Source organism: Gambusia affinis, linkage group LG19 (assembly GCF_019740435.1).
Source record: "Gambusia affinis linkage group LG19, SWU_Gaff_1.0, whole genome shotgun sequence".
In the NCBI taxonomy this organism is placed as follows: Eukaryota; Metazoa; Chordata; class Actinopteri; order Cyprinodontiformes; family Poeciliidae; genus Gambusia; species Gambusia affinis.
The window spans coordinates 24,347,776-24,369,616 of NC_057886.1; the positions used below are offsets into that span (position 1 = coordinate 24,347,776).

The 21,841-nt window shown below is 46.0% G+C and overlaps 1 protein-coding gene across 5 annotated transcripts in view; it reads left to right on the top strand.

Annotated features, from left to right (window-relative positions):
- The window catches only part of LOC122821625 (caskin-2-like), a 33,084-nt gene that overhangs the window by 5,864 nt on the left and 5,379 nt on the right, over positions 1–21,841 (top strand). For 2 of the 5 annotated variants that reach the window (XM_044099714.1, XM_044099713.1), the window contains exons 3-15: positions 7,780–7,831; positions 12,368–12,465; positions 12,540–12,685; positions 13,301–13,396; positions 13,687–13,817; positions 15,590–15,698; positions 16,056–16,164; positions 16,503–16,597; positions 17,618–17,735; positions 18,382–18,549; positions 18,785–18,859; positions 20,881–21,011; positions 21,167–21,331. In XM_044099714.1, the coding sequence (XP_043955649.1) occupies positions 7,780–7,831; positions 12,368–12,465; positions 12,540–12,685; positions 13,301–13,396; positions 13,687–13,817; positions 15,590–15,698; positions 16,056–16,164; positions 16,503–16,597; positions 17,618–17,735; positions 18,382–18,549; positions 18,785–18,859; positions 20,881–21,011; positions 21,167–21,331 (1,493 nt within the window). The remainder of the gene's footprint in view (positions 1–7,779; positions 7,832–12,367; positions 12,466–12,539; positions 12,686–13,300; positions 13,397–13,686; positions 13,818–15,589; positions 15,699–16,055; positions 16,165–16,502; positions 16,598–17,617; positions 17,736–18,381; positions 18,550–18,784; positions 18,860–20,880; positions 21,012–21,166; positions 21,332–21,841) is intronic. The other 3 variants (XM_044099715.1, XM_044099716.1, XM_044099717.1) reach the window with 3 other exon arrangements.

Genomic DNA, 21,841 nt, shown 5'->3' on the forward strand with positions numbered 1-21,841 from the left:
TTTTAGCTAAATATTTAGTTTCAATTCTTATTTACTATGTTTCCGAATCCATTAAAAATGTCCTTTAATTTGTTTTACAAAATAAAACCAATCTGCTTTCTGTTGGCCTCCATCTTGCTTTACAAAAACATTTTGACTCATTCTGGTTTTTCTGAATCTGACACGAGCTTCACCGGGTTCAAAGGTCACAAAATGGAGACGGAGAAGTTCAGGAGCAGCGCTAGTGGGCGGAGCCAGTCAGCTTTGCTGTGAACATTTTTTCAATTCTTCACTAGAAAACCCCAAATGTGAACAGCGCCACCTGTCTGCAGAAAGGTGGCGCTGTCTCCTTGTAATGCTCTGTTGAAACAAAATGGAGGATGGAGGAAGGCAGCGGAAAACGCTGCAAAGTTTTTATTTTTATAAATCCGGACGATCCTTTGATGCCCGATAAACAGAAGCAGAAATTATTATTAATGATCGATCAGGATGTTCCCTCCAGCAGCCGCTGTCTCACCTGAGCAAAGCACACGGTGACAGTGGGAACAAAAGGCCCCTCTAACGTGAATAAAGCAATGACCTTTGACCCCCAGTTCTTCCGCCATCAGTAGGAACAGCTGATGTTTTGTTGGTTCTGGTTCTGATCTGTAACACGGAGGTGAATCCGGGCGTTCTGATCCGGTTCTGACCGGTTGCAGCGACTGGACCGAGGAGGAAGTGACCATTGAAGCTCCAGTTTCCACTTCCTGTTTCTGGAAAAGCACGGCGTGGGAAGCTGAGCTCTCCTGGAGTCGGAAAGGAAAAACATTCCTGCAGGATGACATCATGGGCCGAGTGAGGAGCCGGGATGAAGGCTGGGTGGGTCGGGGGGGGGCGGGGGGGGGGTTTAATGGTCTTCATCATCTTCCTCATCATCTTCATCCTCTTCTTCAGCTCCCTCCTGTTTCTCACGTCATTAAAAGTTTATTTAGTGGTAAAAATCCTGCAGCTCCTCATTAAAGCTGCATCTTTAACAGATTTCTAGGGAGCAACGATTTTAATGAATAAATTAAAGCAAAAAGAGCATCTGAGAGGAGGAAGATGAGGAGGAGGAAGATCAGATCCATATAAATAAAAATGAACCAGAAGGAGAAAATTAGTGCTGGGACTTGATTCAAATTTGTAATTGAGGGTCAGAAAGTAATTATTCACAAATTATGCAATAAATGAACAATCAATTCATTTGAAAACCTTTTTGTTGGTGAAAATCTTCATAATAGACGTGAGCTGAACATATTTCTATAGTTTTAATTGAATCTGAACCAACATGGAGTCCAAACTTCTCAGCCAGAACCAGACAGGGAACGATTCTCAGCACAACACCTGCACATTGTTCACAGCAGCCCGATCCGACAGAACCCGATCCGGTGAAACCCGATCCACTGAAACCCGATCCGGTGAAATCCGATCCAATAAAACCCGATCTACTGAAACCCGATCCGGTGAAACCCGATCCAATAAAACCCGATCCGACAAAACCCGATCCACTGAAACCCGATCCGGTGAAACCCGATCCACTGAAACCCGATCCGGTGAAACCCGATCCAATAAAACCCGATCCGACAAAACCCGATCCACTGAAACCCGATCCGGTGAAACCCGATCCAATAAAACCCGATCCGGTGAAACCCGATCCACTGAAACCCGATCCGGTGAAACCCGATCCGGTGAAACCCGATCCAATAAAACCCGATCCAATAAAACCCGATCCGACAGAACCCGATCCACTGAAACCCGATCCACTGAAACCCGATCCAATAAAACCCGATCCGGTGAAACCCGATCCACTGAAACCCGATCCGGTGAAACCCGATCCAATAAAACCCGATCCAATAAAACCCGATCCGGTGAAAGCCGATCCGGTCCTCTTACATGTGTGGAACTGAAGCCAGGAGTTTTTGAAGCATCTGAGCGAGTTTGCCGTCATTGACATCAGAGTTCATCAGCATAAGAATCCAGTCGGTAAATCTAAATGCAGTGATACTGAACTGACGGCACCAGGAGTCAGTGAACGCATCACAGTCGCATTTAATTAGCAGAATGAACGAAAACGCAAGAAACAGAGTCATCATAAAATGGAGACGGATCATCAGCAGCGGAGAGGTTTTATTCACATCTGGTTCTGGTTGAGGTTCTGCTGACATCGGGTCAGGATGAATCCTGACGTTAGTTTGGAAACCTGAACATTTGGACCATGTTTGGAGTTGCTCCCGGCGCCCCCTGCTGGAGCGTTATTGATCGCTGGGTCATTCAGTGATAAATAAGAGGCAACATGGCGGATCATTCATTTATTAATTTATCTATAAATGTCACAGATTCAAACTGAATATTTAATGAGCTCAAAACTATTACATTTCTACCTAAATATTTGGCTAGCAAGCTAAATCTTTAGCTCCCTTCCTGTCAGCCGTGACCCCTCGTTGACCTTTATGTTGTTTACATTCCTGCGGTGCGTTCGGACGTTGGATCTGTTCGGTTCTGATCCAGCCTCCTTCCTGCCGTTTCCCTCCTGGTCTCTAATCGGATCAGAGCTTGATTCTGTCAGGGCGAGAAGCTGAAGCGGACCGGGACGTTTCAGACCGGTCAGAACCAGCTGGGAGTCCGGATCCACTGATCCAGGTCCATGTTCAGGGCGTTCCCGTCAGGAAGCGAGTCCAGGACGTCTGAGCGTGCAGGGCGTCGCTCTGTAACCCGACTGGGACTCTGGACACAAGGGAGCAGAACCCCCCTCCCCCACCTATTTCCTGTCCCAAACTGATTGTTCCTCAGAGCGGGGCGGGGGCAGATGGGGCAGTAGAGGTGCAGGGGGGCCATTGTTCTGCCCCGGCGCTTCCAGGCAGCTGTCTGGACCTGAAAACTTCTTTCTCTCTGTCCTGGAATATTGGCCCAGTTCTGGTCCAGAACATCATGAGCCTCCGGATCCGACCAAGCTGATCCATCAGAACCATCACTCAGTCTGTTCAGTGCAGAATGAAGATGGTTTCTGACCAATCAGAGAGCAGAGACACGCCCACTCTCTCTTCTCTGATTGGTTCTGTTCAACCTGTCAGCACTCACAGAAAAGGTGGGAGTCACCATGGCAACCAGTGGCTGAGCACTGCCACTCAGCAGCTTTTTGTTTCAGACTGAAACAAGAAGCTGTTCTGATAGAGAACCGGGCCCTGGTTCTGTTGGACCAGAACCGGCCCGTCTGCAGTCCAACAGGGAGGCGATACCACCAGTTGCTCTGGCGCTGCAGAGTCTCCAATCGGACCTCAGAGTGACTCCATCAAACAGCAGCGAGGGATAGGCAGAACCACAGCAGGTCATGAACCCTCCGCTGTCAGAGATCAGAACCGGTGGGCCCTTCAGCAAAGCCCAGATGTTGGTTCTGGTCCCTGGTTCTGGTTCTGTTCTGGTCTATATTTTAGAGACTTTTGGTTTAACGCAACAAGTAACACACACTCAGGGACACACACTGGACCTGGTTATCAGTAAGGGTGTGAATATTTCCAGTGTCTCTGTAACTGATGTCGCATCACTTCCTGTTATCTTTGAAAGTTGTTTGTCCTTTAATCCACTTGGACAAACAGCAACCATCACAAAACGTTCTCTCACTGAAAACACAGCAGAAACATTTCATCAAATCTACTCTTCTTCCTCACCCTTAAGCTGTAATGACGTAGATAAGTTGGTAAAAGATTTTCAGTCTAAAGTTTCAGATTTCATTGATTCCATTAAAATGAAGGTTGTGTCTGGTAAGAAGAAATCTCCATGGAGAAATGCACAAACTGTTCGATCTGCAAGACAACTCTGCTGTAAACTTCACATTCATTATGACATCTATAAAGAAAAACTACGTTACTATCATTTAACACTCAAACATGCAAGACAGGCTTTCTTTGCAGATGTCATAAACAAAAACATTATCAATGCTCCAGCTTTATTAGCAACAGTTGACAGGCTCACAAACCCTCCTATCACGTTACCAAATGAATTTCAGTCTATTGCTGCCTGCAACCAGTTTTCCAGTTTCTTTTCAGAGAAAATTAAAAATATCAGAGGATTAATCTGCACATCCACTATAAAGTCAGAACCAACACTGAACCCAAACAAAACAAATACAGGAAAAATGACCCAATTTCAACTACTTAATTATAAAACCCTAGAGGAAATTATAAGTCAGTTAAGCTCCAGTTCCTGCTGTCTAGATGTTCTAGATCTATAACTCTAGAACATTTTTATGAAAGTTCTGCCTGTTGCTCCTGATCTGATCCAAATAGTAACTCATCGTTTCTCATCAGGCTTTGAAAACAGCAGTAATCAAACCACTGATAAAAGAGAACAATCTGGACAAATCACTACTGCAGAATTACAGGCCGACCTCTGACCTCTGACCTCTGATTCATCAGTAAAGTTATTGAAAAAGCTGTTTAAACCGTTAAACAGCTTCCTAACTAAACCAGCCGCTTTGACTCCTTCCAGTCTGGTTTCCATGGTTACCACAGCACAGAGACTGGCCTAGTCAAAGTGTTCAATGACATCCATATAAATACGGACTGTGGGAGAACCACAGTGCTGGTTCTGATTCTGTTGGACCTCAGTGTCGATCATTTCACTGAATGGACTGGAGAGTTGGGTCGGACTCTCCGGTCCAGAGATTAACTGGTTTGAATCTTACATAAAGAACAGGGATTTCTTTGTTTCAATTGGAAACTTCTCATCAAAGAGGTCAAAGGTCACATGTGGGTTACCCCAAGGTTCAATCCTAGGACCCTCTTATTCAATATCTATATGCTCCCTCTGGCTCAGGTTATAACAGGAAATAATATCAGCTACCATAACTATGCAGATGACACACAGCTCTACATTATGATGTCACCAGGTGACCTTTGACCCCATCCAATCACTGAACAGATGCTTAGAACAGATAAATCTGTGGATGAGACAAAACTGAAGTTATTATTTTTGAACCTAAAGAGGAACAATCTAGAGTTATAGATCTAGAGTTATAGATCTAGAGCTATATATCTAGAGTTATAGATCTAGAGTCAGTGCACAGCTTCAGTTATTACAACTAAAAACCAGCGATCAGCCTGAAACCTGGGAGTAGTGATGGACTCTGACCTGAACCTTCAGAGCCACATAAAGACAGTCACAAAGTCGGCCTTCTATCACCTGAAGAACATTTCCAGGATTAAAGGACTAATGTCTCAGCCAGATCTAGAGAAACTCATCCATGCCTTTATCTTCAGTCGTATTGATTATTGTAACGGCGTCTTCACAGGTCTGTCCAACAAATCAATCAAACAGCTGCAGCTGATCCAGAATGCTGCTGCTGGAGTTCTGACTAAAACCAGGAAGATAGAGCACATAACACCAGTTTTAAAGTCTCTCCACTGGCTCCCTGTAGCTCAAAGAATAGACTTTAAAATACTGTTAGTTTATAAATCACTGAATGGTTTAGCACCACAATACATTAAAGATCTGCTGCTGTTGTATCAACCTTCCAGAACTCTCAGGTTCTGGTTCTGGTTCTGGTCTGCATCCCCAGAACCAGAACCAAACGAGGAGAAGCAGCATTCAGCATCTATGCACCAAAAATCTGGAATAAACTTCCAGAAAACTGTAAAACAGCTGAAACACTGACTTCCTTTAAATCTCAACTAAAAACCCACTTGTTTAGAGTTTTATTAGAAACGTAATCAATTATAAATTTATTGATGGAATCTGACTTGATGTTGTTTTTATTGTTGATTCTATGTTTCATTGTGTTTCTGTTTGATTCGATGTAAAGACTTTGAAATGCCTTGATACTGAAATGTGCTAGACTAATAAAATTTGATTGGATTTTGATTTGGTCCTTGGTTCTGGTTCCTCCGGGCCGTACTGGTGACTTTTGGACCTTGGATCTAGCAGGAACCCCTCAGAGCAAAGTTCAAACCTCACTGCTGCAGAGGAAGTTCTGACCCGTTTAGCCAGAACCGGTCCAACAGGAAGCTGACTCGCCCAAACCAAAGCAGCGTTAGCGTTGAGACGTTTGATCAGAACTTCCTGTCCGGACCGGGCCATGATGTTCTGCTCCTGCTGTGTGAACCTTCAGCTGCTGGTTCTGACAGTGCTTTGATTGGAGCACTGTCAGAACCTTGAAAAGCAAACCCACGGAGTTGGGTCTGCAGCGGAACCACACCGCTCCGCTTCTTTGTCTCCGGTCCAACCCAGAAACAAAAAAGTTCTGCAGACCTGTAATCAGAGCCGTCTAATTTTAGGCTGCAGACGTTTTACTAGAGATTCTGTTTCAGCCCAAACGGGCCGGCACCAGAACCTCCTCCTGCCTGCGGTGCATTCTTGTGGCAGCAGAGCTGCAGCAGAAATAACTGCAGCCGCGGGCCGGGTCCAGAGGTTCTGGTTCTGGAAACAGACGGACCCACACAATAAGCCTCAGTGATGGTTCTGGTTCTGTCCTCTGGTTCTGGTTCACAGTGACCCACAGAACAAGCCTCAATCCAAACAGGAAATGGCATCAGAGTCCTCTGGAGAAGCACTAGCATTAGCATGCTAACCCCTCACACTGCATGTCTCTCAGATTTCCCATCAGCCACTTGGATTTCAGGATGATGGCCATGTTTCAAGATGGCCGCTGTCTTTGAGCCTTTCAAACCAATAATGTCCTCCATTTTCATGACTTGCTGAACTTTGAGTCAGACGTTTTCAGGTCGACTCTGATTGGATATAAAGTCAAAAACAATCACAAAGTGACTTCCTGTTAGCGAGTCTGAGCAGCTGCAAGGGGATGAAGATGAGCGACTGACTGATGAAGAGTCTGAGCTCAGAGTGAAGCTCAGGCTGGGTTATAGTAATAATATGGATTTATTTTTCAGCAGTATTTATTTTTTATTTTCTGCTCTCAGCCCCTCCCCCTCCTGTTTCTGCTGCGCCTCGTGTCTGGCTTCGTGTTTTTCTGCTGATTTATTCCCAGGAATCCTAAAATCCAGGTCATTATCAAAGCAGCAAACTGAGTGATCCCAGCGGGAAACCCGCCGACTCCTCCAGCACTCCGACTGTTGGAGGCGTGATCACGTCTGCTGGAAGACCTGGTGCTTTAACTATGCCGCTCCGCAGGAGACAGACAGCAGGACAGAGGGGCTAACGTTAGCGCCACTGACCTGTTAGCTTAATCACTGTAAATTTATGTATTTATCACAAAGTCCTGAGGAGGAACAATTGTATTTTGTTTCTGGTACGTCCATAACTCTGACGCACAGAAACATCCAGTAACGTCCCAGTTTCTTCTCCACCTGTAAATGTGACGCTCCAGCTACATCCGCTAACAGCTATGAAGCTGCTTCTCTCGGCCCACTGCGGATTGATTTCTGCTTCTAAGCGATCTGATTGGATGCTGGAAAAGATTGTTGTTGTGTTCAAGTTGTGCTATGAGGAGTTAGCCTATCAGCAAAGCTATGCTAGCCTAAAATAGCATCTCAATGCCAAACATGCAGCAGCTAATGCTAAAGTCAAGTTCACAGATGAACTTTCCTCCAATCTGATGAAGAACCTGAAGATTAAAAACTATAAATATCTTTGTTTTTTAGCTTGTATATCTATTCAATAATTTAGCAGAAAGGTTTTTTGAATATAAAATATTGCTTGTTTTTGTCAGTAGTTTTGGATTATTTGTGATGATAGGGCTGAAATAAACCTGACTTAGTCGTGTGAACAGGTTTTAGTCTCCGGCTCCGTCTGACGTCCTGCTGATCCAGATCCGTGTTTTGTGTCTTCCAGAGCTGCTGGGCTCCACCAAGAGGCTGAACGTCAACTACCAGGACTCGGACGGGTCAGTGACCGACAGGAAGTTCCTGTCTGGCTTCCTGCAGCTGCTCTTCCTCTGAACGCTCTTCCTCTTCTCTCATAATTTAAACTTTACTTGAAAATTTCTTTTTTCAAGTGAAAAAATAAATTTTAGATTGAAAATAAACCTTAAGATTTTATTAAACCGAATAATTTTAATTCATTTGATTAATTTGAATTGTGTTTAAGACATAGATTTTAGTAATTAAACTAAAATGATCCATTTAATTATTTTTAAATATATTTAGGTTGCAGTTGGTTTACATATTTTAACAACAGCACACAGGCAGTCAGTGCGACGCTGCGCCAAAACGTTATTTTCTCTGTCTATGCGATCGTACTAAAGGAGCCGTGAAGTTTACAATCCCAGATGTTTCAGTTTTTATGCAGTTTACAAAATGCTCTTCTTCTTGCTGATCTTCAACACGTACCTGCCCTCTATCGCCCCCTGCAGTCAGAAAAGGTTGGGTCACAGATTTTGCTGTAACGCCGGCTCCTGAAGCTCCTGAAGCTCCTGAAGCTCCTGAAGCTCCTGAAGCTCCTGAAGCTCCTCAGCAGAAAAGCTGGTTTTATGGTTGTCTGCAGATCCATGAAGCTGTGAACTGCTGCACTCAGACTCCATTAAGAATCGGCTTCTTGGTTGGCCCTTCAGAGGGCCGAGGGTTAGAGGTCAGAGGTCAGGGGACAGGACACCAACCATCAATATGAGAATGTGAGCAAAGAGGAGAGACGTCTCAGTGCTGCTCTGATCAACTGACTGTCCACACTGCTGAGGGACCATGGACCTTACCAAGCTCCGCCCACAACCGACCTAGAAAATCCCAAATGGCCGCAAGTCTCACAAGCAGCCTGGCGGCGCGTTGTTTCTGTGTAAACATGGCGTCTTCCACTTGGATTGATTCTCTGCAGAGTATTTCTGACTCCATTAGTGCATCATTTCTACCGGATTTCCACAATATATCAGCTACTACAACAGACAGAGGAAGTAAGAAGTTCATGTCATCTTTTTGGATGAGGTCAGGTGTTTGAGCCGCGATGCCTCCAACACTGTGATGTCACAGCAAAATGTTTCACTCCACATGACTCCACAGCAAATCCATTCCCGCCAACAAAATGTTAATAAATAAATAAATAAATGGTAATATATTTTTTAATGCAGTATATATTTATCATAGATACTGAAACAGTTGATGAAACAGTATTCCACTCAATTAAATCTACATGTTCCATTCATCAGACTACAAAATGCACAGAGTTTCAAATGGATGAACAATCACTCAAAATTCACTAAACAGAAAGAAAGCAAAGCAATAATACTTACACCAGCACACACTCCTCTGTTCTTCTTGATCCTACAAACGTCGAGCTGCTCATGCGGTCATGCACAAGCTTTGATCCAAGCAAGTCATTCTGCTTCTTATTTTGGAAATACGGTCAGGATACCCAGTACAGATACCCAGTACAGATACCCAGTACAGATACCCAGTACAGATACCCAGTACAGATACCCAGTACAGATACCCCACTGGCAATGGAGAACAATCCTTTTTTGATTGTTAATGTGAAAACTTTCTGCTGGTCTGCTAGTCCACTATATATCTGGCATTACATTAGCATGAGTTTACTGATGCATGTACATCAGTGTGTGTTTGTGAGACGGCTACACATGTGGTAGCTGCGTTACTACGTAGAATTGGCCTCAGCCAGTGAAACGTGGCCCTTCTGATAAGGTCCATTCAGACACTGCTGCTCTCATCCTGCAATACTAGGCTCCTCCCCTTTCTGTTGAGCTCCTCCCCTTTTTGCAGACTAGGGGGCGTGGTTTTAAGAGCAAATCACAGCTGTGGTTGTTGTGCAAGTCGGCCTGGTCGTCATGGAGACCGTTTGACTTTCCTGGCGCTTCTGTGAGACATTCAGTGGGAACAATGGGAGACAGAAGACCGTTTCAGTCTATGTGGCAGCTGCATGTTTAAACTGGTTTCCATGGAGACCCATTATTTTCCACCCCTTTTTATTTTGAATTATTGATTTTGTTTTACAACCTTTTTAATTTTGAAGTATTGTTTGACTGAAAGCACCACGCTCCGACCAACTGAGCTAACCAGCCACACATAATGTTGCGTCTTCGTCAATATTAGAAAAACCTACATGATCTTAATACAATAAAGATTTGATGAAATGCTGTTATGTTTGTCAAAATCAACATGCTTAAAGGTGTATTTTCCAGCAATATTTTATTTTGATATATTGATTTTAGGTCTGTCACGATAGCAAATTTTACTGAGCGATTAATTGTCTCAAAAAACTATTACGATAAACGATAATATTGTTTGAAGACCTTTTTACACTGATTTAATGGAAATTACATAATAATTCATGTGATTTCCTGTCAAAGATAGATACACTTTATTTTCAGATGAACATTTAACACTGAAACTGATAAATAAAACAACCAAAAATAAAAATAAAATGGATTCTCAGTCTCCATTAACAAAAATGTACTTGAATAAAAACACCAAAGTGTAAATAAATACTGGATTCAACCAAAAGAGTTCAGATTATGAAGTCTGTAAACCATATTGTCCTTCAGTAATCATTAGATTTAAATAGAGAAGATGGAACATCGACTACCTGATGCAATAGTTCACACTACACGTTAGTTCACTCCTACATTTTCCCCTTAAGACAATCTGAGAACGTTGATGTTCTCAGATTGTCTCTTGTGGTTTCATAACCGATCATCCTGTAGTGTGTGGTGTGTTACGGTAGATCGTTGTGGCGCTCCGATCTAAATCAGGGGTTTTCCCCACTGGGAGCTTAACGCAGCCTGTTGAATGTGACAGGTAGCCAATCAGAAAGCCGGATTCTCCTCCTGCTTTCTGAGGGGAAATTACAGAGGGGAATCCCAAACAGCTGACACGGAGCAACCCGAAGTCCAGCGGACATTGGAGATGATATGTGGAAACAACATTAATGTTTATAAAACATTTGGTGTAAAGAATATAGAAATGATGAGGGGAGGAGTTGGAGCCAAATTGGTACCAGTTGATGAACCCGGTAACTTTTCAGCTGTTCTTCGTTAACGTGACATAAAAAGGTTCTAATGATTTTCATTCAGTCAGGACGTTACGCTGACACTAGAGCCACATGCACTGCAGGGAGATTGTAGTAAAGCATTGATTAATGTCTGGTTTTAAAATGACTTCACTGGACTTGGAGCCATTATTTTGTGCCCATTGTTGGACACCACACGGCCCGATGGAACCCGATGGAACCCGATGGAACCGTTCTACCTAGGATTTCTGTGGGCTAATGTGTGATCTCTCAGGTTTTGAAAATGGGCCGACAATCGGCCGACAGCTCTAAGATGGTGTAGTGTGAACTGGACATTATACTGAGGAAATGAGGAAGGGAGGGTCAGTGGAGAGCAGCGGAGTTGAACCTTTTTTCATTCAGTGTCATCAACAGAAAGAGAAAAAGGCTGGAAGAGACGATAATTAAAATGACGTTGATAGTTTTAATTTATGGTATAATTAATTGATTTACTGTTTATCGCAACAGGCCTAATGCCGAGAATGAAAATTCTTCCTAAAGGTGAAGATATATCACAGATTTCAAAAGAAAATAATAATGGGAGGCTGCTGATAATATAGCAAATAGCGCCCCCTTCACTTCCGGAGTGCAATGGTCCCATTTCCAAATAAGGTCTGAGACTGACAGCGGTCCGTCCCGCCCTTCCTGTTTGCTGCAGCGAGGTGGACTTGGTTTCAGCTGGATGCAGCTTCCTGTTTCAGCTCAGCCATCAGAGCGTTGACGATTCACCGAGTCTCAACCTGAAACTCTGAGCTCTGTCCATTACTGCCACTGCCAGCGGCGCTTTCTGGACTTGAACGCATCACCGGCGTTTCACAAGAGAGATTCCCCCCTCCCCCTCCTTTTATCTGGCTCTTTGCAGTCAGAACCGGCCTGCAGCCTGCAGGTCCGTTTCCTCTCAGTGCGACCCACTCAGCTGCGGGGAGGACGGAGACATGCTGGGTTGTCTCAGTTCTGTTAGATTTGGTTCTGAACCGGTTCTGGTCCATCACATCGTCTTTATTTTATGCCTCTTTTTATTAATTCCTTACAACTTGGATTTATATTAATGTTTAATTAAAGACATAACTTTAAATGTTTTAGAAATAAAAACAAGATATTTTTAATCAGAAATCTCATGACCCCTCTGCAGTTTCTCCTGACCCTCTAGGGGTTGCCACCCCCATGTTGAAGACCTCTGTTTTAAGTCAAATCTGGCAACTTTCTCTTGTTGTTGAGCCGGTATAAAAACTGTTTTTAAATTAGTTAAAAATGGAATAAAAATTAGATTTTTGTGGTAAAAAGTTAAATGATTTTAGCTTGAAGCAAAACTTTTTCTTCATAAATGTTTTATTATGAGTTGATTAATGGCTGAGAAAATGTCCGCTTCTCCCACATTTGATTGACCTGACCTTTGACCCGGGATCTCTGTGTGACCTTTGACCTGCAGCTTCTCGGCGCTGCACCATGCTGCCCTCACCGGAACCACAGAGCTGCTGGCGGCGCTGCTGGAGGCTCAGGCCGCCGTCGACATTAAAGACACCAACGGTGAGGTTCTACCGGGCCCGTTCCGGCGGTTCTGGTTCTGTTCTGACCGCATGCTGTGGTTGCTATGGTTGCAGGAATGCGACCGCTACATTACGCCGCCTGGCAGGGGAAGGCCCAGTCCGTCCTGACGCTGCTCCGGTCCGGAGCGTCGGTCAACGCCGCCTCCATGGACGGACACATCCCACTGCACCTGGCGGCCCAATACGGGCACTATGAGGTGGTGAGTCCACAGAACCAGAACCAGAACCAGGCAGTGTGTGAGTCCACAGAACCAGAACCAGAACCAGGCAGTGTGAGTCCTGCTGCTGTGATCATTCAGTGAATTTATTCTAAATATCAAATTAAATAATCTAAATAATCTGAGATTTAACTGAAAGTTCTGCATCTTCTCCTCTACAGACCCGGGTGATTAGTCAGGTTCTGGTTCTGTTCAGACCCGGCTCTGGACCTGAGGTTCTGCTGTGCAGTTTTAATATTGTGATGGTTTCCATGACGACGCCATCCCATAATGACAGATGAGTTTCCTCTCTGTAGGGTTCTGGATCTGGCCCGGTTCTGGTCCAAATTTGAATATGGATTAATAATCCCAGAGATTCTGGTGATTCTGGCCGAATTACAGTGAGCAGAGGTTCTGGTTCTGATGGGCCGGTTTGACCTGCTCCTGAACATCCTGACAGGAAGCGACTCAGTAGGATCAACTGATTCTGTCACAGAGCCAGAACCGGGCCAAAACTGGGTCAGAACCGCAGGATCCAGCAGCAGCTTCCCAGAACCAGGAGAACCTCTAGTACCGGGTCAATGGCAGAACCTGATCTGGTTCTGTTTGTGCTTTCAGTCGGAGATGCTGCTGCAGCACCAGTCCAACCCGTGTCTGCTCAACCGGGCCAAGAAGACTCCTCTGGACCTGGCCTGTGAGTTCGGACGGGCCAAGGTGAGCGAGCGGTTCTGAGAGGTCGGGTTCTGAGAGGTCGGGTTCTGAGAGGTCCGACCGAAATGAGCATCAGCAGGGATTCGTGGCTTTAGGAAAGTTCTGGAATATTAAAGTATTTTCTGGATTCCTAAACTTTCCCGTCTCACTTCCTGCCCCGGCGCCGCGTGTTGAGCCACGTTTGTTCAGGATCCATAATTTCCTCAGAAACATGATGCAGTTTTATTCCTGAGAGGTTGGACTGAATCAGAGGACGTGTCCCTCTGTCCTCCTGTCCTCCTGTCCTCCTCCAGGTGGTGCAGCTGCTCCTGAGCAGCAACATGGTGGCGGCGTTGTTGGAGGATGAGAGGAAGGAGCCGACAGACTCCGCCTACACCACGCCGCTGCATCTGGCGGCTCGCAACGGACACAAAGACGTCATACGGTGAGGAAACCGGGTCAGAACCAGAGTCCAGTCTGGGGTCTGAACAGCAGAAACCAAATAAATACCAGCATGAAGTAAAAATGCAAAAAGAAATGAAGAAAGCGAGAGTCCAGCTGATGAAACCCGACTGAGTCCGGTTCTGAAGGTTTAAAACGTTTATCAGCGTTCAAATGGAAACCAGAGCCATCATGACGATTATGGAGTCACAGTCTGACAGCAGCTGCAACGTTCTGGGTTTTATCCTGACAGAACCCAAATGAATGAGGCTTCGTGTTTCAGGGATGTTCACAGTTTAAATAAAACATCCAGCTGCAGCTCACTGCTGACCGACACATTACCACGCTAAATGTTGAACTTCAAACTAAATATTTCATTAGCTAGTAATCGCTACTAACCAGGTGAAAATATTCCTCTGGAATCGGCTGTAATGTTGGAAACGGCATCCCATAATATGGATGTGAACCGGATCAGCTGGTTGGAGGAAGACGATGCTGCAGGATGAAGGCTGAGGGCCACAGACTGGACAGGTGGAAAGTCTCACCTGTTTCAGGTGCAGAGGACCTCGGTCTGGCAGGGCTGATCAGAAACCACGCTAACTGCTGGTTGCTATGGCAATGGTTGCTATGAGCTGCTGTGTCCACAGGAAGTCAGTCTGTCTGCAGCCTGCAGGACTTCCTGGATCCACAACGAAGATGTACAGCTTCTGAGCCTGGACTGGACTGGACTGGACTGGACTGGACTGGGCTGGACTGGGCTGGGCTGGACTGGACTGGGCTGGACTGGACTGGACTGGACTGGACTGGACTGGACTGGACTGGGCTGGACTGGACTGGACTGGACTGGACTGGGCTGGACTGGACTGGACTGGACTGGGCTGGACTGGACTGGACTGGACTGGACTGGACTGGGTTTGTTCTAGGCTTTCTGCCCTGATCTCCCTGCTGCCGTGTGAATCCCACTGCAGTGGTTCTGTGACCCAGTTCCAGCTCCCCTTCCTGGCTGTCAACTAGAGCTCTGGCTGTGAAGATGTGAAGATAACTGACAGCAGCGCTGAAGAACAAGAACAACAGTTTAATGTGACTGAAGCCGCTTCAGAATCGACAACTGCAGCCAGAATGCAGCCCTGCTACAGGCTAGCTACTCTGAGCTTTAATGTCTGGAGACGCTGTTTTGACAAAAATAAATGTTTCAAAGCACAAACTGATGAAGGACCTTCAGGAGGTCTGCACTTCCTTTGCTCCAGAGGATTTTAATGCTTACCGTGACCTCTGACCTTCTCAGACGGCGCTGCAGCCCTCGCTGAGTTCCTATTGGAACAGCTTCAGTTCAAATTCATTAAAACTATTCATCCCAAAGAGAAATGAAATAGCTTCAGTTGATCTCCAGTAGCAGTCAGTGTTACAGTGAGTCTGAAAAGGCCTCTGACTGAAGACTGCTCCTGTGTGACTGTCTCATGCCAACCGCTGAGCATTCAGGCTGATCCGGCTCCTTTGCTTTTGCTGCTCCTCTTTAATCTCCATCTGGGTGGAGAAGTTAGTTTGGGATAATGGGATTCAGGGTCAAAGTTCAGGTCTTATCTCAGCTCCTGGTCGTATAAACCAAGCCCCTTGTCGTCATGGTTTTGCACCATAACAACGGTCTTAAAGGTTAGCGCTGAGTTAGCCTGAAGGTCTGCAGCCTTAGGAGGTTCATCGCTTCTCACACTGGTTTTAGCTGCTGAAGCTAAAACTGTGACCTCTGAACTGTTAACAAGCAGCTCTGTGTTTGCTCAGGCTGCTGCTGAAGGCCGGGATCGACATCAACAAGACTAGCAAGTCTGGAACGGCGCTGCATGAAGCTGCACTGTACGGCAAGACGGAGGCAGTGCGACTGCTGCTGGACGTGAGTCACTGCAGCCGTTTCTGAATGATTCCTTCCTTATCAGTCAGTTCAACCAGATCAATCAGTTTCTGGTAGTTTGTTCCAGAACAAATCTTTTGTGTTTCTGGAAATGTTCTTCAGCTGACAGAAGGCCGACTTTGGAACTGTTTTTATGTGATTCTTCTACATATATGGATCTATATCTCTAGATCTGTAATTATAGATCTCTAACTCTAGATGTGTAACTCTATATCTATAACTGTAGACCTATAATTGTAGATCTGTTCCTCTTCATGACAAGCTGGTTTAGTTGTGGGGAACGGTTTAGCGCCCCCTGGTGTTGATCAGCTCTCAGCAGCCATGTTTCTCTCTGTCCAGGCCGGCGTGGACGTGAACATCAGAAACACCTACAACCAGACGGCGCTGGACATCGTCAACCAGTTCACCACGTCCCACGCCAGCAAGGACATCAAGCAGCTGCTGAGAGGTCAGAGGTCACACATCAGCTGACAGGAGCCCTGCAGAGAGCTTCAGAGTTTTGCACTCCGTCACCATGATTGTCCAAACCACATCTTTACAAACCTGAACATGATTTATACAGCTTCCACGTGCACGCTCAGCTTCCACGTGCACGCTCAGCTTCCACGTGCACGCTCAGCTTCCACGTGCACGCTCAGCTTCCATGTCGCTGTGAAACTGTTTCTGGTGCTTCACTGGTTCTTCATTCAGACCAAACCAAAGCAGCTACTAGAGTTTTACATATTCTGATCACATGAGGTTCTGATGGGCTGATCCGGTTCTGATCCGGCTCTGTTTCCTCCATAGACGCGACGGGGATCCTGCAGGTCAGAGCCCTGAAGGACCACTGGAACCTCCACGACCCAACTGCCCTCAACATCCGGGCAGGAGACGTGATCACGGTGAGACGCTGTGGTACCAGAACCACGTCTCTGGTTCTGGTCTGAAGGACTCAGCTGAAGAAGACGGTGGTTACAAACTCAGTCAGTAAATCAGGAAAGCAGACTTTCTGAAAGCCTGGAATCCATTGCAAATAATCATCACCTCTTTATTTCACGTTTGTATTATTTTAAACATGTTGAATAGCAAAGTTCATGACCTAATAATTCCATCACGTACAACTTTCTAGTAAAAATGCAGAACTTTTAAAGTATTTAACAGATTTTTGCTCACTGAATGTTAATTTCTGAGTGAAACTCATAATTTTCTATCATGTTTAATTCAGCAGAGAGCTGAGAGACAACATACTAAAAAACACCTGCAGTTAGCTGTTAAACTAGCGGGGCTACTAGCATGCTAGCGCGAAGATGCTAACAGAGTAGAACATTTATTTCCTTCTCTGAGCAGAGTATACATGAAGCTGGTTAATGGAATAACAAATATTATATCATAAAGGCTTTATGGTGATCAGATCCACGTGATTGGTGGATATTAACAACCTAGAAGTAAACTAAATCTAGAATCTTTACCGTTTGTGATCTTCTTCACGTTTCTGTGGGGACTAGCAGGGGAAGCACCGCCACCCTGTGGTGGAACTCGGAACAACGTCTCAATCCAATACTCTTATTCCATTTAATTCAGGTAAATTATCAATAAATCTTTATTGATAATGTCTAATCAGAAACTTGAAAATCCCTGACTCCTCTGGTCTTGAAAATTTCTAGATTGTGTCCTGGTCCAGGATTCGGACCTTGAGACGATCCATAAGGATCCACCAGCAGAACTAAACAGGTTGTGCAGCAGAAACCAGCTTGTTTGTAGCTGCATATATGATTCATAAAGTGAGAAACTAAATTCTGGTTAAAACCAAACCAGACAGCCTGGTTACAGAACCCTGGTTCTGGTTCTGCTTGTCAGCCCAAATCTCCTGCTCTCACCCTGAAGGTGCTTTCATGCCAGCTGCTCGGTGTCGCCCCCTGCAGGTGTTGGAGCAGCACCTGGACGGGCGCTGGAAGGGCCACATCCACGACAGCCAGCGGGGAACGGACCGGGTCGGCTTCTTCCCTCCGTCCATCGTGGAGGTGATCAGCAGGCGGAACGGTCAGTGAGACGCCAAGATGGCGGCTCTGATGTAATCACATGATCACATGATCAATGCCAGCTCAGCGTTTCCTCTGGTCAATATTCTGATTCGGTTCTCATTTATTCTGCCTTCAACTGGATTTGGTCTTTTTTATTCTGGTTTTACTTTCATTTAATTTAGTTTTTTTGTTCTTGTTTTATTCTGGTTTTAACTGGAAATATTCTCAGATTTATCCTGTTTGTTTGTTTCATCCAGGGTTTATTCTGGTTTAATCTGGTGCAATCTTATTTTAATCTGGTGTAATCTTGTTTTAATCTGGTTTAGTCCTGTTGGTGTTCGGTGGTTCTGAAGTTCTTACTGATCAGTCGGTTTTATTTTCCGGATCGTTTTAACTCAGAGCCGTTTCAGTGAAGCTTCTGGTACCAGAACAGCAGGACCCGGCGTGTTCTGACTGTGTCTGGGTTCTGGAAGCTTTCTGGACCTGGTCTGCAGGGAGCCGGGCCGCCGGTGGGCTCTGGCTGTCGGGTTGTTTGCCTCTGCAGGAACCAATCAGCTGCTTGCTCCATCTCATGCTCCTCCCCTTCCTGCTCCTCCATCCAGACTGACTCCTCCCTCTGACCAACCTTTCCTTCCTCCTCCTCCTGTTCCTCTCTCGCCCTGTAGGGGGCGCTCTGTCCCGGCACGCCTCTCTGCCCACCCAGCGCCAACAGCAGCCGTCTAGACCCCCCCTCTCCTCCAGCCTAAGCTCCGCCCCCCACACCGACGACTCCTACAGTCTGTATGCCCCGCCCACCCACCTGGTTCTGCCCAACGGCTTGGCGACCTGTGCAGGTACAGCACACACTCAAGACACACACCGGGAACGGTTCTGGTTCTGGTTTCGCGCACAGCGAGTGTCCCCAGTCGTCTTCATTCGGGCGGTTCTGATCTCTGAACCAAAGTTTGGACTTTAGTTTGTCTTGCTTCCGTTGTTTGGAGCCAAAGCTTCATTAAGGCCCAGAAGCTGCTGGCTGCGTGGTACCGCCTCAGGCCCAAACAGAACCCGGTCCGTCTCTGTGTCTGATAGGTTCGTCTTCGAGCCTCCTGTCTCAGTCTGGGTGTCCCTTTGAGGACGTCTGGGTCCTCAGGGACTCGTTCCACGGTAAGCCCCCTTGAACCAGAGCTTCTGCCCCGCTGAGCCCGGACCCCATACACCGAGACGCCAGCGCCCGCCTCCTCAGCCAATCAGAGCAGAGCCGCCAGTCTGCAAAACTGTTATATTTCTGTCTGGAATAACTCCAACATTTGATCTATGATCGTCTGCTTCCAGGTCTGTGTGCAATCTGGAGGTGTGTGCGCCCCAGTTTGCAAAATACCTGCAAACACTGGTAGGGTCCAGCTGGACCCTACCAGTGTTTGCAGGTATTTTGTTTGTTTGTTTCCTGGTATTTATTTGGTACAGGAGTCCCTCTACCCAGAGTACAGGAATAATGTGATATTAGTGCCGCTGGCCCAGGTTGTGATAGCGTTGACCCTAACCTATGACCTTTCAAGGGCAGACTGCACACAGATTATTCAGCCTCCAGAAGCACCAGTGTTCTGGATTCTGGACATCAGTTCTGCCCTCATCTACTGTGAAGAGCAACTTCTTAATTTTAAACTTTTCCAAAGCCATTTCGTAGAAACCCAGACATTTAAGGACAGTTTGACTCTGGTTCTTCTAGAGTTCCAGTGTTTGGACCAAATTAAGACTCTTTCACATCCAGCAGTGCTTTTGTTGCTGGAAGCTCCCATTCCACAGCCAGCTAATGGTTAATGATAGGCTAGCAACGCTAACTGAGAAGGAGACTGCTCACTAGCATTAGCTTTGGAGAAGCTACTGACTAGCATGACTAGCTAGTGTTAGCATTGGATAGGCTTGGAACTAGCATGCCTGAGCTGGTGAAGCACTGCATTGCCTATTTCCTCTTCTGTCCATTAGCATACATAGGGTTACATTACCATTGGATAGGCTGGTGTTAGCCTAGGATATCCTAGCATTAGCATTGTACAGGCTAACAGCTGCCGCCTAGCAAATCTGGCTAGTGATCTGATCAATAATAGACCAGCACCAGTAAAGTTAGAGTTGCTCAAGGTAGTGAAAACTTAGGTGGAATCGTCCTTTAGCTGTTTGACAAATCAGAAGCCAACTTCAGCTCTACGTAACGTAGCATGTTTCTGCTAGGTGTCATGTTGGATTGCAGGAAACTCTGTCAAAAGAACATGTCAATGCATCTATTCTGTTTGCTTTAAAGAAAACTACGTGTGTGTTCACCCCCTTAATGCTCACGCTAGCCTAATCATGCTAGTCATTAGAATGTCCTAAGCTATCACTAGTAAGTAGCCTCCCTCTCCTTGGCCAGTGCCGGCCTATCAGTGATCCAATCAGCAGCCAGATTCAGAATGGATGCAGCTTCATCCAACAAGAAAGTAGCCACCGCTGGGTGGACGGTAGTCTTAATTTTGGCCCTGATGCTGCTCCATACTTCTAGCACTCTGACTTTAAAAGATTTTTTTCTCCAAACTGGAGAAAAATGCCTCTAGATTCAGCTCAGCTTATGCCTGTGTGTTTGCGCTGACTGAAGGCGTTCTGTTCTTGGACCTCTTCAGCTTCAGGTACAGAGCTCCCTGCACAATGAGGTAGAATTGGTACCTTCATGAGTTAAAGGATTTTCAGCATCATGAAGTTGGGTAACCATAGAACTGGTCAACACTCAACCAATGAGAGGCCTCTGTCTGCTGGGTCCAGCAGACCGAACCAACCGTACTGGAAGCCGCTGGTCAGGAGACACGCTGGTCGTCTTGGTGTGTCGGGTCCAAAACGCGCTGCTGCACGCTGAAATCAGAGCCTCATGCTAACAGCAATCCTCACGGCTGCCACAGGGGGCGACAGCAGGTCGTCCTGTGATGTAGCTGCACTACGGAAGCTGCTGCATGTCGATCTCAGAGAGTTTCAGTTGACGAACGAAGATCAGGAAGACCTGGAAACGCCTCCATCGAGACGTCTGACTGCTTGCACTGCTGCAGCCCCGCTGCCCTGCCTCTGTAGACAGCTGCACCCCCGGCCTGACACCGAACCGACCCCGGCCTGACGCCGCCCGGAAGCCCCGCCCACTTTCACCGGGTATGTTGTTGTGTTTGCAGCTGGGGACAGGAACAGCGTGGGAAGCACCGGCAGCGTGGGCAGCACCCGCAGCGCTGGCAGCGGCCAGAGCACCGAGAGCAACAGCGTTCCCAACGGGCAGCAGCACACTACCGGTCACCATGACAACAAGGTACAGTCAGACTGATCCAGAATGTCCGAACAGCCCGTTTCTCATAAATCATTTAAAAGATTAAATCCAAAAAATAAATCAGTGGTTTCCATGTCTGTAATAACGTCATAAATGTCAGATTCTCTGAGTCTGAGCTTGTTTTTGTTGCTGTGCAGCTGGCGCCCCCTGCTGCTGATCCAGGAGCCTCTGCTGACCCCAGCAGGCAGGCAGAGAGTCCTGCAGGTGGCGCCCCTCGCAGGCAGACGGTGACGGTGCAGCGCCTGGCAGAGCCCAGCTTCACGCAGCAGTTCGTTCGTCCGCAGCAGCTGCTAGAGGGGAAGGTAGGAGGATCAGGCCAGGACCCGGTCTGTCCTGGCTCTCCTCCCAGGGAGACATCCGCAGGGGGCGTCCTGAATAAATTATTACTGTTAATAAAAACTCAAAAGTGATGATGATCAGAAACTTTAAATAAATTTCATCTGCAGAGTTCTTATTGTTTGTATTTTTTAAAGAATATTTTCTGGAAAAATGTGCCCAAAAATAATATATAAATATGTATTTTTAATATATGTTTTTTCTAGCTTTAGATAAAATAATGTTTAATTTATTTAATACCATTACATTTTGATTTGGTTAATTATTAAAAATATTTCTGTTGTGATCAAGTTGACTTGTGGATCATTTCAGTGCTAATAAGTTTCAGATATAAAATCGTAAAAAATTAAACATTTCTATTAATGTTGTTTTTCATCAAAGAGTGAACTAACTGAGTTGGTAGAGTGTGTATTTCGGATCAAAACCGGTTTTGGATCAGATCAGAACCGGGTTTGGATCAGAACCGGGTTTGGACT